The sequence below is a fragment of the Pelmatolapia mariae genome, linkage group LG6 (assembly GCF_036321145.2).
Source record: "Pelmatolapia mariae isolate MD_Pm_ZW linkage group LG6, Pm_UMD_F_2, whole genome shotgun sequence".
NCBI lineage: Eukaryota > Metazoa > Chordata > Actinopteri > Cichliformes > Cichlidae > Pelmatolapia > Pelmatolapia mariae.
In genome coordinates, this window is record NC_086232.1 from 29,026,491 (window position 1) to 29,045,824 (window position 19,334).

The 19,334-nt window shown below is 39.1% G+C and overlaps 1 protein-coding gene across 1 annotated transcript in view; it reads left to right on the plus strand.

Annotated features, from left to right (window-relative positions):
* Positions 1 to 1,459: 1,459 nt before the first annotated feature.
* Positions 1,460 to 19,334, plus strand: part of LOC134629292 (alpha-1,6-mannosylglycoprotein 6-beta-N-acetylglucosaminyltransferase B-like) — a 112,200-nt gene continuing 94,325 nt past the window's right edge. The window contains exons 1-2 of the mRNA XM_063476516.1: positions 1,460 to 2,043; positions 6,464 to 6,576. Coding sequence (XP_063332586.1) covers positions 1,976 to 2,043; positions 6,464 to 6,576 — 181 coding nt within the window. The 5' untranslated portion in view covers positions 1,460 to 1,975. The remainder of the gene's footprint in view (positions 2,044 to 6,463; positions 6,577 to 19,334) is intronic.

Below are 19,334 nucleotides of genomic sequence, written 5' to 3' on the forward strand. Positions count from 1 at the left end.
GAAGGGAGTTTGAGATTTCACTGTCATCCTCAGACTGGTCCACTGCAGATCCCCCTCACCGCACCCCACCTTCTGACTCTGTTTCTGCTCCACTGGCCACAAAGGCTGCATACTTTGTGCATGTGGCTAGAGCTGACTGCAAATCATTGAGGTGAACAAATAAGGTAGCCTCAAGATAGCCAGTGTCCCTCCCTATTTGTTGAAGCTAATTCTGCACAGTGCCATGAGGTGTGTGTTGAGTGGGTGTTACCTGCTTTACTACATTGGGGTGGAGGGTGTGGTTCTATTTGTTATTGTACTGAATCCCAGCACACCGTGTAAATATGGTAATGGGTAATGTAAAGCATAACATTAGATTACTACCACCTGGTGCTACTGATGCTGCGTCTGCTCCTGCTGCAGTACCGCTAGCTGCCGCTGGATGCCACCGATGCATCCTGAGCATATTCAGCGCTCTCCATGGTGCTGAAACGATTACCAGAGCAAATCCCCAAATGCGCAATCTAAAGCTTAATGTGCAAAAAGTGTGCTTAAAGAAATTTAACCCAGCCTACATTGTAATTATAACTCGCTGTAATCGCAGGCATTAAATCATGTTTTGTCAAAACAGCTGCCGTCGCTCATTTCACCCCTGGGTAGAGAAATACTGATGACCCTTTCAAATCCACCTGTGGGACTGAGTCACAACAGGGGCTTTGATTAGCTGCGTGGGAGAAAGGTGTGCAACAGTTAACTGTACATACTTTGCACAAACTGAAGGAAAAAGACAGTGAAGCACGGAGCAATGTTTCAGTGCTCCTCGTGGGAGAGTTGTGGGATGGCGCCATGCAGAGGTGAGTGCGACGCGGAGGGTCTCGACCATCCAGACCTGTCCATCACTCCAGTGTCGAGGGACCAGCATCAAGTCAGTCACCGGTAACTACAATGATACAGGAAATGCAATGAATTGCCTCCCAAATAAAAGAAGTACGTGTGTTTGTTAAAGAGCTTTTCAACTTATATGCTCGACGGAAAATTGACTAATGAGATTGTCAGGAAAAAAACCCTTCATCTGGGACACAGCCCAAATTCTCCGGCGTGCATTGTACAGCCAAATGAATAAGGCGTGTTAAAGGAGCGAAAATTTCAGAGAAGGAAAAAAACACGTTTTTTAAAATCTAAAGTCAAATAAATAAATAAATTCTTCTTTTCTTCTATATTTACTTACATTTATACTTCTAGTTAATAGTTTCTTTGTGTTTGTAGACCCTTTCAGAATATAATTAGGCAACATTAGTGTCTGTTTGTGAAGGACTGTAATTGTAAGTAATTTGCAATTTGGATGTTTGACATTCGCGCTTGGATTTTTCTTCTTCTTCTTTTAGTGTTTGTCCCCACTGTTAGAATCGGTTGCTCTTTGGCGGGGCTATTATTTTGAAAAGATTAGCCGGACGTTCAGCACTTCACCTGAGCCAGCTCGCCTCGTGAGAACTGAACGGTAAGACCGGCTGGCTGGTTGGCCACACTCGCGCTGGGTGCGCTGTGAAGTTAAATCGACTACGAAGCTGTCTCTCCTCTTTTAAAATCAAGAGAGCGAGCGAATATACCGACCGACAAACAAACATCTTCCCTCACATATTTTGTCAAACGCCATTTTTTTGTGCGTTTTTTTTTCTTTTCTTTTTTGGTGAAGGACTCCAGAGCTTCGGCGCAACCCGCGGCGACTTCTCCTCCTCCTTCACCGTGTTCGCCTGGAGACGGAATATAACGCTTTAATGACATTTAAAGCGGAGACATTTTCAGCTCGCTGAATGAAACTTTAGACTTTTTCTTCTGGATAGGTGAAGAAGCTCCGCTGTTTATTTTTCTATCTGTAGAAAAGGCGTGTTGACTGACGCTGTGGACCGCTGTATGGGACGCACTTAAAAATGGTCGGTCACCTCAAGTTCCAGGTCGGGAGGTTAACAACGATGTCAGGACTCGCTGGTTTTGGAAAATGATTGCTGGCAGCACCGACGCTAAAATAATGGTCAGAAGATGTCTAGTAACGTTCAAACCGTTCAGGTGAGAACAAAGAGCTGACACAGTTTTCTTATAGCCTCCAGCATCGTGTGCATTCCCCCCTCACTGCGTTTATGTTTAGCATGCAGTTTTATTTTTTTGCTTGTTTTGGTTTTTGTTTTGTTTTTCTGACTGACTCAACTTCTGGCTGCACAGAGTTGCAAAGCCCTGAAAAATACAGTAATTCGGCAATGTGCACATGGAGGGCAGGGAAGAAGTGCATACATGTGTTGTCACTCATCAAAACACCCACACACCAGATGTTCCTCCTATCAATTCCACCTAAATCCATATGGATAAAGACGCAATATGCGACTGTAAATGTTGATAGAGCGGCTCTAAGTCTCCACTATTTGCAAACCGTGCTCTAACTTGCTGTAGTTTCATATTGCGTGGATCGCTGATCTACACCTGTGTGGCTCTGTTGCATTGGAGAGGATTCCTTACATATGAATAAAAGAGTTTATACTTAACTGAGCTGATCTCTGTCAGCCCTTCCTATTAAATTTTCTCTGATAGTGGTAGATTTTAAATCCTTAAAGTAATCTGTCTCTCAAGAACCCCCCCCCCCCCCCCCCCCCCCCCACACACACACACAATTTGCCTTTTACCCAGTTTCCATTGCTGAAAGTATTACATGTATGTAGTAGGTAGGGTAGGCTAAGGGAGCAAAGCTGTGCAATCTTTGAACAAAAAAAGGGGGAAAAAGTGGGGGTAGTAGGATGGGGGTTGGGTGATGGTTACACTCCTGTTGCATGGAATTACTTCACCTGCCATCTACTCGGTAGATCAAGCATTAACTCAGAAACACATTCAGCTAAGCAGCTTTGTGATAAAGCCACACTAACCTCGACAGCACAGACAATGAGCGCTTGTTGCAGATTTGTGTAGTATCACATTTGAAATGATGCCAGATTTTAGACCTTGTATTCCATTGTTTTTCCCTTAATTGAAATTAACAAAAAAAAAAAAAAAAAAAAGGTGAGCTGAAGGTTCCCTGGCCAGGCTCAACGCACAGATCCCTGAAAAACCACAATAGTTGCGGTACATTAACCTTAAGTGATACCCCCAGGCTCAAGCCAAAAAAAGTGCCAAAATGATACATGTGGAAACATAACCTCCAGTGAAATTTTATATGGTTACATTTCTGTGTATTAACTCCACAAAATAAGAATCATTATGATAATTTAGGCTCATTTAGGTGCCAGGAAAAGTTTCTTGGAAAACACCACAACTAACACCTACTCCCTACCATGCCTGGTAGAAATTCTCTCCCTTCAAAATCATCTACCTAGAGGCAAAATCTGATAAGTATATTTGTGAGGAAGCCAGTTAACTGATAGCACATCTCTCCCTCTGATCCAATTATAAGGAGCAGAACATTCACTTTAAGCCTGTTAATTAAAGACTCGTCAGGCAGGACCGGGGCATAATCCTCTCATATCACCCACCTAACGCCACTTCGGAAAAACGGCTAAACGATAAGAGAGGAAACGTTTGCCCTAGGACAGCATTAGACCAGCCTCTGCACTCCCGCATGAGCTGAAAATCTCTTTTTCCCTTTCCATTAGCCTGTTTCTTACAAACATCGCTGCCTTTGCCTCATCCTCTGCACACTCACACACACAAAATATTCCTGCATCTAGGATAAATGAAAAGAAAAGATAAAGTGGATTTAAAAAAAAACAAAACCTTTGTGTTTAGCTATAAAAAAAAATTTTCTCTGAGTAACCCCTTTATCTTTTCCAGACTGTCACTGACCCCCCCCCCCCCCCCCCCTTTTTATCACAATATTACAAAGCACTGACAAAAATAATGATTTCCAAACAACAGGCCATCTTCAGTAAAGGCCTGTACCAGATCAGGTTGACTTTTCTGCTTTCCTCACTGGTTTTCTGAGCAGATGTTTGTAGAGTAAGTGCATAATCCATGCAGGTGTAAGTATCTTCGGATCACGGCCTCACAGCGATGTCAAATAATCTCTTGATCATAATGACTGTATGGGTTTAAAGTCACATCGCATACTGAAGTGTTGCAGTCTGTTCCTCTGACAGTGATCAAGCTGTTCTAATACATTCCATAATATACATGGAACAGATGGGGTGGGGTGGGGGGTTTAGTATTTCTTAATATTGCAGTTTCCTGGGAGAGACAAACAGCTAAATGATAAAGCAGAACAAATGAGAGCGTGCAGCAATGGTTAGGTACTGAGACTTTGAAATAGCAACTGTGATTATGTTCTGTAAATCAATAAAGAAATTCTACACACACAAAAAGTCTGTTAACATGTTGACACTTTATTTATTCAAGCCACTCGCTGTAATCTTGACGGGCACGGTGATAATCACTTTAAAGTGTTGTTGAATAACCTGCTTTTGGCGCCAGAAAATAACGCTGAGAAGGAGGATTGGGAAGGCTCACGTCAAAATGTGCTTGTGCACAAATTACTGTGTGTGTGTCCGGCATTGTAAATAATTGAATTCATCCGTATAGCAGCTTGTATTTGGTGCAACCCATTAAACTCAAGCTATGATCAATGTGACTTTTTCAGTTTTAGTGTGTTCTTGTGTTCAAGAAGGATGAAAAAAAAAGTTTCTCAAAGAAGATGATCTGGTTGGCTTTGCTGGATTATACCTGATTGCATTTTCTATGACTCAGGACAGGACACATTGGCTCTATCTTGAAGTCAGAGTCGCTCCAGTGGCTTGCCAAACCGCCAAGCTGTACACTTAACAAATTATTCGACATCATCTCTATCCCTTTTGATTAGATCAGCTCAGCAAATGTTCTTTTAAGTGGTCGTTCCTCCTCAGTGTTGATAGTAATTTGTTTCCTCAATATTAAGAGGTTTCATTCAGAAACTGGTGTGACAGGAGCTGCTTACCATTTCAGGAAGTGCTGTCAGATTTTATAGTGGGCCAGGCATTCATGTAAACAACTCATGCCTGGCACTGGAGGAAAAGCAAATATAAATTATTCATATATTTGTTTTCTTAAAATTCATGTGTTCAACTTCTACCACTTTAAGTTGTGTCCAAAAATTTTATTTGTGTGAATTGCCATAGTGATATTACAAAATCATGCTGTTTAAGATGGGTATAATTTGTATGGTTAATCTGGTAAATTCTTTAATCTATAAAGAATTTACCCCCCAAAATGTACATGATTTAGAAATATGGCTTAAGTTGCTGAATTAACTGCTGTTTATTTTACTGCTGTTTATTGTCACTTAACCCAGTTTTTAGGGGGGGGGGGGTCCCATTTGTGGAGGTTATCAGTGGAGCAACAAACATTTTAAAAGTAAGGCTCGACTTGTTAGGCACAGAGGCTGACTGTTATTTTGTCCAGTGAATCAAAATCACTCGCTTCTTCCCCCAAAGACTCTCAGCATAATGAGATAACCTCTGATCCATATACACTGAAGAGAGTAACTTAACTAGGACAAGAATTATACAGACACAGACCTGATTTTTAAACTCTTTTAAGCCAGCGATTGCATTCTCTCATGGTCGTCTAACCAGGCAGGACCAACACAGACCCTCATTTTCTTTTCCCCTCTGTTTTATGGTGACATTTTAAACATCTGATATTTGCCACAAAACAGGGTAAAAATTCAGTTCATGCCATGAAGCTAACCTGTCTTTTAGATCAAAATAAAACTAATATAACCAGTAGTTTAAGTGCTACTGTCAACTTTTTATGACAGAGGGCTGGCTGATGCCACTTTTTGTTTCAAAAACTTTAGTTAGCATTACACTTTCTTACCCGTTTTTAGCAACGTAATGCTTTTGGCTCCATTCTTCCTTCTTGATGCCTTTTTGCCCTCTTTCCCTGTGCACACCTTTCACATTGCATTAATAATCACTTGCTTTTTTTTTTTTTTTTGCCCGCACTTAGCGACACATTATTTTGGCAGTTGTTCTAGATGTGTGCCAAGCAGTAATGTCACAACACTAGTTTGTTTCAAGTGCCCTTTGGCTTCGAGAGTCTTCTATGTGCGATCACTGCTCTGCTTGTGCTCTGCCTTCTGGAATTTCTTCCTGCTTTTTTTGACTCTCTTCATGTCTCTTCTCTCTTTTGCACATTTTCTCCCATCCTCTCATCTTTCTATTTTCCCCTCCCTCCTTTTTTTGCTGTCAATCATTTTATTCAACTAAAATGTGTCTTCTGTAATTGTTGGCATTTTCATCTGTGTGCAATCCTACTTTTTCTTTTCATGCTTTACACTTTTCATCACTTTTCCATTGTGTGGCTTAAAACATCTCCCTCTCTTATTTCTCTTTCTATTATTATATTATTATTATAATATAATATTCCAACTACTTTCCCACAATATCAATTTACCTGCCCATCTTGATAAATATGCTTTTCCCGTCTTAACTCCCCCTTTATCCTTTCCCCCTCTCCTCCCACTGTGTTGCAGGATATTCGTGGTGGGAATAGGCTTCTTCAGCCTGTGTTTTCTAATGACCTCTCTGGGGGGGCAGTTCTCAGCAAAGAGACTGGGGGACTCCCCCTTCACCATCCGCACAGAAGGTACTGACATGTTTTGTGTGTGACAAAGAGAGCTCGCTTGCAAGTGTATGTGTGTAAAAGCTCTTCCTCTGAATTAAAATGTTTCATGTTTTAAAATTGGTATACTGCATAGAAATCATGAGGTGAAATTCAAATACCACTACACAACCAGTGAAATTGTGAAACATTACACCAGTGTGACCTTTAGTGGGAAAGCTGCTGCTTTTTTACTTTAAAGACTCAGAATTCATCAAAAGCTGCAGCGGTTGGATTAAGATCTTTATTTCAAAAACCAGAAGAAAAACCTTGGTGTCTCCACACCTTTGCACACAATAGTGCACTTGAAATGAATATTAGTCCCATTAAAACACATATATAATATGTACAGTGGCAGAAACAATAGAATAGAATTAGCATCATTTTAATGTCTCCATGGGACATTTTGCTTTACAGGTTATATGCCAATACAGTATATACATGGATCCATGTTTGCACACATGCATATGGTAAAACCCAACACTGGATCTAAATGCACACAAACTATAAGGGAGAGGATTGAAAAACAACAGCAGGACAAATGACTCTCTGAATCTGTTAAATCTGGAACTATATGTGTAAAGACTGCTGAGTGTCTGAAAAGACTGGTTTGTGCCGTTGACAGGACCATCATTTCTACTTTACTGTTTGTTTGTTTGTTTGTTTATATTAAGAATATCAAACCAGCAAAATATAGAAAATTAACTTGAAAAATAATAAAACATCTTCATCAATGCCATGCCTGTATTAAAACTTCTTCATGTAAACTGGTTATTTTACCCCTCTGAGGGCCGACCACACCACCCTGTCATCTGTTCCAAGTTCCTGGACACCAGAGCAGCAGCTATTACCCCACACAACACCTCACTTCTACTCTCATCCCATCCTCAGCATGTCTTTCTGCCTACTTCATAAATGCCGCAGTGCTGTCTTTCATCCTTCTCTCCACTGGATGTTTTTCATGTTACTGAGCTGGTTTGTAGAGCTAAGGACTCCACCTGTCTCCTGGACACTATGCCAAAAACCTTGACCAAGATGTCAACAAGTCTTTAGAAATTAGCCTGGTACCCTCAGCTCTCAAATAGCTGCTGTTTGCTCCATTGTTAAAAAAAAACCTTACTTGAACCCTGATAACCAAAGTCAAACCTTCCATTCATGAGTAAAATCCTGGAAAGAGAAGCTGCTTCCCAACTCCACAAACTCTTTGAACCCTTGGAACCTGACCACAGCACTAAGACTGCTCTCGTCAAGATTACAAATCACATCCTCATTGCTGCAGACCCACATCATCATCCTCATTCTCCTGGACTTTTCAGCAGCTTTTGGCAGTCTCTTATTCCATCCTCCTTGACTCTGTCCAACTATGTTCACCTCACAGATGTAGCGCTCTCCTGATTTCAGTCATATCTTGCTGACAGGACGGATCATGTCACCTGGATGTTCCTTCTCTAGTACAGTCAGGCAATGCCTCTGTGCTGTGACCTCTTCTTTTCATCATTTACCGCCACCATCCACTATTTTGAACTGAGGTTCCACTACTATGCTGATGATACACAGTTAAATCTCAGCATTAAACACTCCAGTCAGCACCTTCCTCTGATCTTTATCATGTTCTGGGAAACATCAAAATCTGAATGTCAACCAACTTTGTCAAGTTGAACAACAATAAAATCGAACTGTCGGTTGTTGTTTCTAAGCCATCATCCTGAAAGTGGCTGATCTTTGTCTTAATGTGGATATATTCTTCATTTCACCATCTCCAGATGTTTGCAACCTGGATGTTATTCTGGACTCCACTCTCTAATTATCATCACATATCAAATCTGTCTCTAAATCCACCTTCGACCATCTGAAAAACATCTCCAGACTTTGGCCTTGACTCCCAGACACAGCAGCTGAAACCCTCATTTATGCCTTGTTCACTGGAAAATCTGTAGCATGTTCAGAACTAAGGTGCCAGAGTTTTCATCCAAACTAACTCACTGGCTCCCTGTCAAGTCCCATATTTTCTGTAAAATCATTCTCATCACCTAAAAATCCCTGCATGTCCATGCTCCGCAAAATCTATTGGACCTTCTGTTCCCCTAAACCCCATCTCAGACTGTTCACATGTTAAAGGCCTTCTCTCCATTCCCTTACATCAGGTTGTGGTCCTTTGGGACAGAGCCTCCAGCACTGTTGCTCCCACTCTCTGCAACATGTTCCTCCCTGAGTTCTGCAACACACTCAAAAAGCATTTGAAATGTCACCTACTCACTAAAGCCTTTGGCTTTTGACTCTTTAAAAAAAAAAATTGGTCTAAAGTAACCTTGGATTTCTTGAAATGCGCTATATAAATCTAAGCTATTATCATTATTACTGTTATGAGTTAAATCCTTAAATTTGACTCCACACATCACTTTGGCTGCTTCGCTTACACTGCGTAGACACCAAGCTTTTTTCCAGCAAAGCCGTAACTCAACAATGAAATATCTTAAATACATAAGCCTGCCAGCAATATCACATGAACAGGAGCGTAGGTTGACCACCACTGGCAAGGCAGAAAAAGAGAGTGCCATTGTAATCTCCTGCTGTCCAAGGTGTGAAGATAGAAAGTCAGAGTTCATTTTCTGGAGGCCAGCTACTTCCCACTACTGCTAGAGTTAAAATAAGAAACGCTGTGTTCTGAGGACATTTCCACATGTGTGTAGCATGTGTGTATGCTGTGCAGTAATCAAAGCTTGCCGTGTGTCAGTTTGCGTGGGTGTGAGAGCAAGTTAAAGACGAAGCAAGAGTGTTCCTGTAAGTGTGAATCACTCAGGTGTTGGTGTGTGTGAGTGTGCAGTCTGTCAGAGAGAAAGATGAAGCAGTGAAAATGGAAACAGAAAATAGTGAGTTTAAATGAATGCAGAGAAACTGAAGCGTATTAAAGCTCAGGAGCACAGTGTGTGAGAGAGATAATGGGACAGAGGGAAAGGGGTCATTTGGGATTACTTTGCTTGTGATAAATTGAGATTACTTTGTTTGTGTGATAAATTGGGATTAATGCGTTTGTGTCAGTGTTTCTTAGCAAAATGTACTTGATTACTCAACCGCTCATGCACTGCAGCCTGCAAAGACATCTGGACCAAGCTCATTAAAAACTTGGTGTCCAGCTGCACTTACCCATAGCAGTTAACATTGTCTGTGTTTGATGGCATGGTTAAATGTATTTGTTTGTACCCACTGTGTACTTTAAATGTCTTTTTGTTTGTCTATGCACAAAAAATGTCCCTATCTCTGTTATCCACTTTGCCCAGCAACATTTGTTTGTGTGTATGCCTTACTGTTTCACCTTCACTTCTGCCTTTTTGTGTGTCTCTGTGGTCTGCTACCTCACACTGTTTTTGCTGATTTCCCGCTTTCTGTGTATTTGTGTGTGTTTGTGATGAGCCGGCAGGAAATTGGCTGTTAAATGGGGCGACAGTAGCAGTGTGGGACAAAATTGAAACCAGAGAGACTGAGAGCCCAATCCATCTGCTCTCTGTGAAATCAACCCCCTTAAAACAACTGGCCCTTTCATTAAGCCTCTACTCACCACCTGCAGAGCAGTAGACACATGTGCGCGCGCACACACACACGCACATAGAGTTGTACTCTTCTCCCAGTTCGTACATGTGACAACCTGCAATGTGACCAAATGAAAAATTATCCTAAAAATAATTGATTTTGGAATAACTTTAGTTAAGTTCTTTCTCTTATTCTGGTGGTCTTGTGTTTTGTAGTTCGAAGCAATATAGGTGCTACAGAAAAAAATCCATCCATCCATTCTTTCTTCCATTCATGTCTTAACAAACAGTCAAAAATGCTCTTATAAGGCTTGGTGTAGACTTCTGCAGGGAATCTTTGTAAAGGCTACAAAGATACCTGTAGAGCCTGATGGCGTTGCCTGGGTTCATGGTTGTGCTGGTGCATTTGGTGTTAATTATTGTGTATTTGTCCCTCAAACTTTTCCACTTCTTTGTACCTTTCCTCACATCCATTCCGGTTTTGGCAATCTTCCTCCAGGAATTTGCTACTTATATTGATGCTATGGTTATTATTCCTTATACTGAGACAATGATTGTCATTCTCTCAATGACAAATTCCAAAAATGTGACAACAAAGTAGCTGCAATGTGCAGGAGGAATCGGCAGTACTAAGCACTCCCATCATAATAGCTGTGTCGACCTGTAGTTACATTTCTAGGGAGACGCATGTCAGATTATGGAGTAGGGTTTCAAAGAAATTTGTGGTTACAATGCAACTACGGCACAGATCTCCCAACTGAAGCACAAATCCCCAGTAAACTGTCAACAGATGATTGAGTTGTCATCTAAAATGACATCTCTCAATAGAAAATTAATTTAGCTGTAGAAAATGAATGCTAGTCCTGTGAGATCACAGAACAGGATATTCGTAGGCCAAATGCTTCTATGCTTCTTGTTTTTTCCTCCATATTAATGTTAAAGTGGCCACTGCACACAGTTAAGGAGGAGAATCATTTTTGGAATAGAAAAGTAAAATTTTATGATTAGCATAATATTGCTTTTAAAAGTTTTGAATTGAGCGTTCCAGAACCAAAGGTTTAGGCAGTTTGTCCTTTCATTTTGTGAAGCAAATGCTATCATTAGCTTAAGCACTATAATGTAGAGCTATAATCAGCAGCAGTAGCCCATAGGAACATAATTAGCTTTGTTTTTTATTCAGATGCTTTTCTATTTTTACTTTAGTACTTGATAATAATAAAGCAATTTTACAGCTTGACAATAATACAGCTGAGATACAAGTTATAGGTTTAAAATTTCAGAGAGAGAAAGAGAAACTGGCCACAAAATGAGGTGTGTTTTAGTTGTCTTTATAATTTTTCCTCAATCGATTGGCTCAATTCTCGCAGCAGAAAAGTCACTCTCACCACTCTTTATGAACTTCTCAAAACAGTTAAGGCGTTTTTCATAACACAGACTCACCTGTGCAAAAGGCACTCAAACGATCAAAAACTTTTTTTTCACATTTGTCAGAACATGAATAGTCAGTCAGTCACTTCAACTCTGCTATAAATGAAAAGAAACCTTTCACCACCCTTAAAAGACTGAACCATCAAAATGTTTCATTTTTTAAAAATCCAAACCTTAGTGACTTTGAAAAGAGTTCTTTAAAAAATGTGGGTTTCAGAAGTATTTCAGAGGCAAAATGAAATGTAAAGGAATTTTTTTAAAAACTTTAAAGCGGTTAATTTGTGAACGTCTTAATGACCTCTTATGTCCTGTGTCAGGAATAGTCATTGGAGAAGAAAAGGTTTTGGTGATGACCCTTATCCCTGTACTCCAAGCCTACTAAGTTTAAATAAAGTTATACCTTGTTATGTTTTTAAATGCACAAAAGCAAAATACTTAATCTAATCTCTTAAATAATAATAACAACAATGGCAATAATAATAATAATAGTAATAAGAAGAATTTATTTTCTTTTTTATTATTTTATAAATGTTTATTTTTATAAATTAATCTTCAACATAAGTTTCTTTATTAACAAGTCACGAAGACAGTGGTGGCAGATTATTTAAAATTATATTTTGTTGACATGGCAACAGGACACAGATTGAAATATCAGGATGGTCGCTGAGTTGCCTACTAACTATCACATGTAGCGTTGCTTCCATTATGTTAGCTTTAAGTGTTTATATAACATTAGCAGTTGCAAACATTTTAGCCTTTGGAACGTAGCTGATTTAATAACGTTGCTGCAAGTCCTGTTTTGCTGTGGTGGTGTCTTTATTAATTTTTCCAGTATACGGTATACTGCTACACAGAAGGAACAGGGTCAACAGAGGCTGGTTACAGGTGTTGTTACCAGGAAAAACAGTATGTTAAAAGCAAAAGATTTAGAAAATAGTTAGTCTGTGTCAATATTGTTGATCAATGGTATTGCCAGGTGTCTCAAATAAAATTGTAACAGGTATTTCAGGATAACAGAGCAAAGTCCTTCCAGAAGTCTTACTGCAGGTACAATAGTAAACCTCTTCTACATGTAGGTTGTTGTTTTTCCTGGCATGTTTAGCTTCTGCTTGTAGGTGAATGTGGCTTCTGTCAGTTCTGGAAAAATTGCAATCTTGGTTGATAGGGTGTCTATTGTAATAAATGAAAATGAGTACCGCTTTGTTTCAGAATTTTTGTTGGTATTGTAAGTATCAGTTCTGCAGACATTCCTATGTCAAACACACACATACACATGTCTGAAAATAATTACTTTACTTCATCAAGGGCAAGAGGTTTGTTTCTTTCAAAGGTCATGATGGGAACCTCATACGCAGGTGACAGTGTGTGCTAAAAAAGACTAGAATGTAGAAAAAACTAATGTCCTTCAGAGCTCACAGCAATTGCTAAGTCGTTTCTTTTGCCTCAGTATTCATATATTCCACTTTAACTGTCATTGTGTATAAGCCTCTTTTCTTTCAGTGTTTGGGATGTCTGAGTCAGGTGCTGTCATCTAATTTTAATAGTCATCCATGATGTGATGACTACATTCCATCAGAAGTATACAAGGGGCTTTTCTTTATATAAATCAAATTTATAGGATTTCATATCACACTGTGGCATAGTCATTTTTACAGAGATTTCAGTTTGCTGTTTATACACAATAACAGACAAATTTGTGTAAGGCTTTGTCACCTTAGTGGGAGCTACGCTGATAGCTATTGTTTGGGTATTAGCTGCATTTCATTGCCACCTCTAGCTTCTGTGGATTATCGGCTTCCACTGGATGTTCAGAGTACAGGGTTTTCGCTCAAATCCCCATCTCTCCTCAATGACTCATCAAGAGCTGCGAGCCGGAGATGGAGAGGTAGGGGGCTCAATAGTGAAAATGCGGAGGATGAGGGAGGTGTCAGAAGAATAGATACTGCACGTGCTTGAGTCTCTGATATGGCAAAAGAATTCTATCTTTCAAGGTTACATTGCTCACCAAAGAGAACGAGAAGGAAAAACAGGGTGAAAAGGGTACATAAACACATGCTTGGTTGCAATAACTAGACACGGGGAACATTTAGCTTTATCACAGTCCCTCCCTGTGGAGTTTGTTCATACAGTATATTACAAAAAGGACCCATGACAGTCTCTTTACCCTGAGTATGTTTTTGGATACAATGTTTCCACACTGTTTAGATGAGACCCTAATGGAACAGATAATATAACGGTAGATTTTCTGCCTTGGTTTTACATTTTGTGGCTTTACCATCTGCCTGTTTGAAACTGTTATCAGTCAAATACCAGAAATTATAGGCTGTATGGAATAGAACAGTTATTGACGAGAGCAGAAGGCTCTGTTTGGAAATGATGCTGTGCTTAGACCCAAGCAGCGGCCGAGACTAATGGTTGCTTGAATCACATTAAATTGAGTTTTGTGATGTTCGTCTCAAAGTTTTCATGCCATCAGCTATAAGGATTCATGCTAGTGTGACACATGCTCAGAAAATATTTTTATTTGTGCCCCAAAAGAATCGTAGTGTCAAATTTACACTGGCAAAGCAACTGCAACGTGCATGCATATACACTTTGATGATTATGAAGTATATTATTTAATGTATACATATATTTCAGTAAATCGGCATGCAGTATAGTAGGTACCAGTTAAGCATATCACACCCCCCCCCCCCCCCCCCTTCATGTATTTTTTTTTGCCCACACTGGATGTTCATCTCTATCATTCGCTCCCTGCAGTTATGTTTCCTTCTCATCGCTTCATGTCGAACAAATCTGGCATGACAATCTTTCGCATGTCGCTGGTGCTAGGTGCAGCAGAGGAGTCACTTGGGGAGTACACTTTATCAGTGCACACATAGCCTGTGGTGTTTGAATGGACTGTGTGAGTGTGTGGGTTTAGGGTTTGTGAATCTGTCTCGGTAACACTATCCATGTAGGTACAAAGTCCTAAGAAATAAAATGACCTGGAAGTGAATAAATGTTTAAGGTAATAATAATGATGATAATAATAATGATAATATTATATATATAATAATATGTTAATTGTAGTAGCGCTTTAAAATAATGTTATACTTTTAAGCATTAGTAAGTGCTTAATTCGTCATTTATATATCATTCGTCCTCCTTAGTTTGTCATTTGTCATACAGATACATTTATTCATCTGTTACTGTTACACCATGTACTGCTATCACTGCTACTACATCACTGCTAGTAATAATAATCATAATCACAGTCATAATGATATATTTGTATTTATAAATGGCATACTAAGAAGGAGTAATGTTATATAAATGATGAATTGGGCACTATGTTACTATTAATAATGCTTAATAGTGTGACATTATTGTAAAGCGCTACCCTAAAGCCCAAAAATAGACAACTTTCCCTTTACCATTGACTTTGTCCATTAAATTCAAACTCATCATTTATTTATATCAGTGCCAGTATACACAGTTACAAAGGTAAGTAAGTAAGTTTATTTATTAAGTGCTTTTCACAGACAGGCAGTCACAAAGCGCTGTACACAAAGTTTAAAATGAACAGTACAATCAATAGACATTATACACAATGTAAAAGGTTAAATAATGTGAAGAATATAAAATACATAGATCAACAAAAGGCTTGTTTGAACAGAAAAGTTTTTAACTGCTTTTTAAAAGAATCCACAGAGTCAACCATACGTAATTGTGGTGGTAGACGGTTCCACAGCCTTGGTGCAACAGACTGAAAGGCTCTGTCCAACTAGGCTAGGTACAACTAAGTAAGATCTTAGCTCAGGTCACTTCCTGTGCATTGGATCGATAAGTAAGGGAATGCATACTCTCAAGGACTTAGTTTAAATACTTACTTTGTTAGCATAGTATTAGTAACACATTCTAAATTTCTCCATGGGAATAATTCATTTAGTACAGCAGTAAGGATATGGATCAGAAGTTTGAAATCAATTAATCTCTTGTATGCAAGTTAGTGACTGCATACAAATACATAAATTATAACTTAAAAACTAATTAATGACAGCCATTGGAGATTTTGGTGTACTTGAGCATTGAACTGATTTTTAACCATCATCTATAAAAGCTAAGAAAAGTTGTTTATTCCCTAAGTCTGTGCCACAGAGGCTGGAAGTGCAAAATAGTTTTTCCCAATATTTATGGGAAACATGCCAAGATATTAATGTAAAGTAATAGTCGAATGCATCTTTTCAGTTCGACCTTTAAGTACAGTATGTTGGTAATTGGGCAGCACTATTTAGAATATAAATACCATCTGCATTCATAACTGTCCTTACCAACTTTGTTTCCCCTTTCTACAAACTTCAGGTCATTCACAGTGGTAGTTCTTTTTTAGCCCATTCCTAACACCAATGCATATTAATGAAAACCCTTATCCAATTTCCAAGTAAAGAGGGCCATTGTTCTGATCTAAGTGCTATTACCCTGCTATAAATGAGAAATTTCTCCAAAGCACATTATATTATGGTTATGTCCCAGGGAAGGTTACTCTGCAGCAATATGCTGCTTCAATTACCCAGGATGCATCAAGCTTTGTCTACAGGCCGCTAGCTCATCATTTCCTCTGCCATAAGCTGGTTATTTTCCCCAGGTCCTGATAGTGTCATACTCAAGTGTGCTCATGCTTTCTTTCCGCAGATACACAGCGATGGTGCAAAGCAACAGGCCCTGTCGCCTGACAGTTTGGGAAAGCTACTGATTGTATTATGTCGGTGTTGACAAAAAGGCAGCTGTGTTTGTCTGGCGTCTTCACTGGTCTTGGCTGATAAAGCTATGAAAGCATACCAAGCATGACTTGAGATAACTCTTACCTCAAGCCACCCATTTTTTCCATTTCACTTTTCTCACCTCATGTCATATTTTGCCGTCAGACGTGACTATATTAAGCATCCAGTCTGAGACTGAATAATAGCCAGATGTCACTTTTTTTGTTTCTTCAGCTCACTTCTGCATGTTCCTTTGCCTGCCTTTTCAATAATGGTAGTAAATTAAAATTGACATCTTTCTTTGCAGAGCTTCTCAAAATCTGCTAGAGAAAAATGTGAATGCATAGCCAATCAGAACACAAGCCCTGCAACATTTTCATCATGTACAGTACCCCCAGCCTCCTCTGTTGTCATTGTACATGTTGAAATCAATTTCCCTGACATGCTGGAAACAGTAATATATGGGCAACGGCAGATGCCAGTAATAGAATGAACAAATCATTACTATTCTAGACTCGTGCATTCAGTGGCAAATAAAGTTAAGGCTTTAATGTTGGGAAAGACTGAGATTTTTCATTCTTGCTGTTTGTAGACAAATTAAAACATGCAGTAGTACTGCCAAGATCATCAAGTGATAACATTCAAGTTGTCACTTGAAACACTGTGTTAAATGGGAAATAAGACGTTTTTTTACTTTGCAAATGTATAAGTAACATAGCTGTAAGATAATAAGAATATTTTTTCCATAATATCAGACAGCATAAAATGCAACATGTCTCAAATATAAACCCAAATAAGAACTTTAATAAACTCCCTAAGTATATCATATTGTCCTTTCTACAAAGCTATGCCCATACATCCAGTTGTTCCTCCAGAGTTTGCTCTAAAATGGGTTTACAGACCATACTACAATTGTATTTACAAAAATACAGAAAAATAAAAATGTCCTGGTGAAATTAGATGGAAAGCAAAACTAAACTACTGTGAGAAATGCATGCATAAGCGGCCATAAATAAATTATGTTGCCAACTCTGATTTTAGAATTGTGGCACAGTAAATCACGTATACTGTACTGTAGCTAAAGTGCCTTGTTGGATACATTGCTTATGTAGCATTTCAACGCCTATGAGGGCACTGGTGCTATTTCAGGAATAGCTGGAAGGAGGAAGTGACACATCTCTTAGGGCAGCAAAGATGCAGTATAGATAGGCAGATGAGGAGAAAACAAAAGATGAAAGAGGTAGGTCTAATAACGGTTAACTCTGCTTGGCTCTGCTTGTTTGTTTTACAGTGTGCCATATGCCTGTTTGATTTGCATCATTTGCTGCATTCACAGTGCAGCTTTGTTTCATCTTTGTCTCTCTATCCTTTTCTTTCTTGAACTCCTGTTGTGTTTTTAGTCATTTGTGCCGCATGTATTGTTTGTCAGTGTAAGAATACAGCATTCGTTTTTTAAATTCGACATAATGTAATTTCAAACTCAGCATACACAGTATGTATACTGTGGTTTGTTTATGTTCATGTAGTTTCATTGCTTGTTTCTTAAACCACTTTCACTGACCATGAAGCATTCAACATTCATCAGCCTCTTTATTAGTTACACCCTTCTAGTACTGGGTTCAGCCACCGTTTGTTTTCAGAACGACCTTAATTCTTCGGTGAATTCGGTAGATTCATAAAGGTGCTTAAAGACTTGCTGCACATTTATCATTGCTACTCATTCATGTTGTGAGGTTCCAATTCCACCTGATGCTTTACCTAATTATTGGATTAAATGGCATCCGGTGTGCTCTTCTGCTGCTATAACAAGTCTCCTTTCATGTTTGACATGTTGTACATTGAAAGATGCTCTTCTGCTGGATGTTAAGAGTGCTTTCCCTTCAGTTATGGTTGTTTTCCTATCAGCTCAAAGCAGTCTGAACATTCTCCTCTGACTTCCAGCATCAACAAAGCATTTTGCCCAGAGAACTGCCACTCACTGGATATTTTCTCTTTTTTGATTATTCTCTGCAAACCCTAAAAATGGTTGTGCTGAAAAATCCTAGTAGATCAACTCAAGTACTCAGTGCAGCCCATCTAGCACAAACAACAATGCCACATTCAACATCACTTTTATCACTTTTCTTTCCCACGATGTTCGGTTTTGACTTGGTTTGAGTGGGTCATCTTGATCATGTCTACATGCCTAATCGCACTGATATGCTGCCACATAACTCACTGTTCACTTGGTCAGCTGTTTATTATTACATGAATAAACAGCTGACCAAGTGTAACTTACATATTGTAGTTCTATCGTTGTTGTTAAAAAGCACAATAGACAAACCCATCACTTTAAATAAATTTCCATCTGTTTCTTAGCGCTAAATGTAAATGAATAAATTATGATGTTTCCAGTGCATGTGCGTACTAATTCACTCCATATTACTTTGTTCTAATCTGTTGTGTATTTATTTTTGCTACTGTATATAATTTATTCATTTAATCCTATAAGATAAAGCCAGGAGAGAAAAGTTAATAGGCGCTCTGAATTTCATAACAGACCAAACTGGTCAACCTCACCTTATGTGTGTGTTTGTGCGCCTGTATGGCTGTGCCAGTGTGTGCAGGCACTGTCTGCTGCAGTGAGACAAATTAACTGTGTCTGAGCTGAGCTGTAAAGCTGTGCTAAAATAAATGGAGAATCACTGGTGAAAGTCCAAAAGAGGAGGCAAGAACAGGGATGCTTTTATATATAAATATATGCCTGAAAGCTAAAATAAGATGCATTTATACTAAAGAGAAAAACGCATAAATCCTGACTGACTCATCATACAGTCATTTAAAATTGCAGACAAGCTTTTTGCATTTCTCTTCTGTGTATAATCATGTGACAGCAATAATGACCCCAGCAGGGTTGATATTAGATGTTGCATTACACATCTGTCAGGACTGTGTCACATAATGTCACCAAGCTGCTGACGTTTGCTGCCAGTCTTGTCATGCACACAGACTCAGAAAAAGATCCCTGATTTATGTTTCATCAACATCGGTGTTCATCAGGTTAACA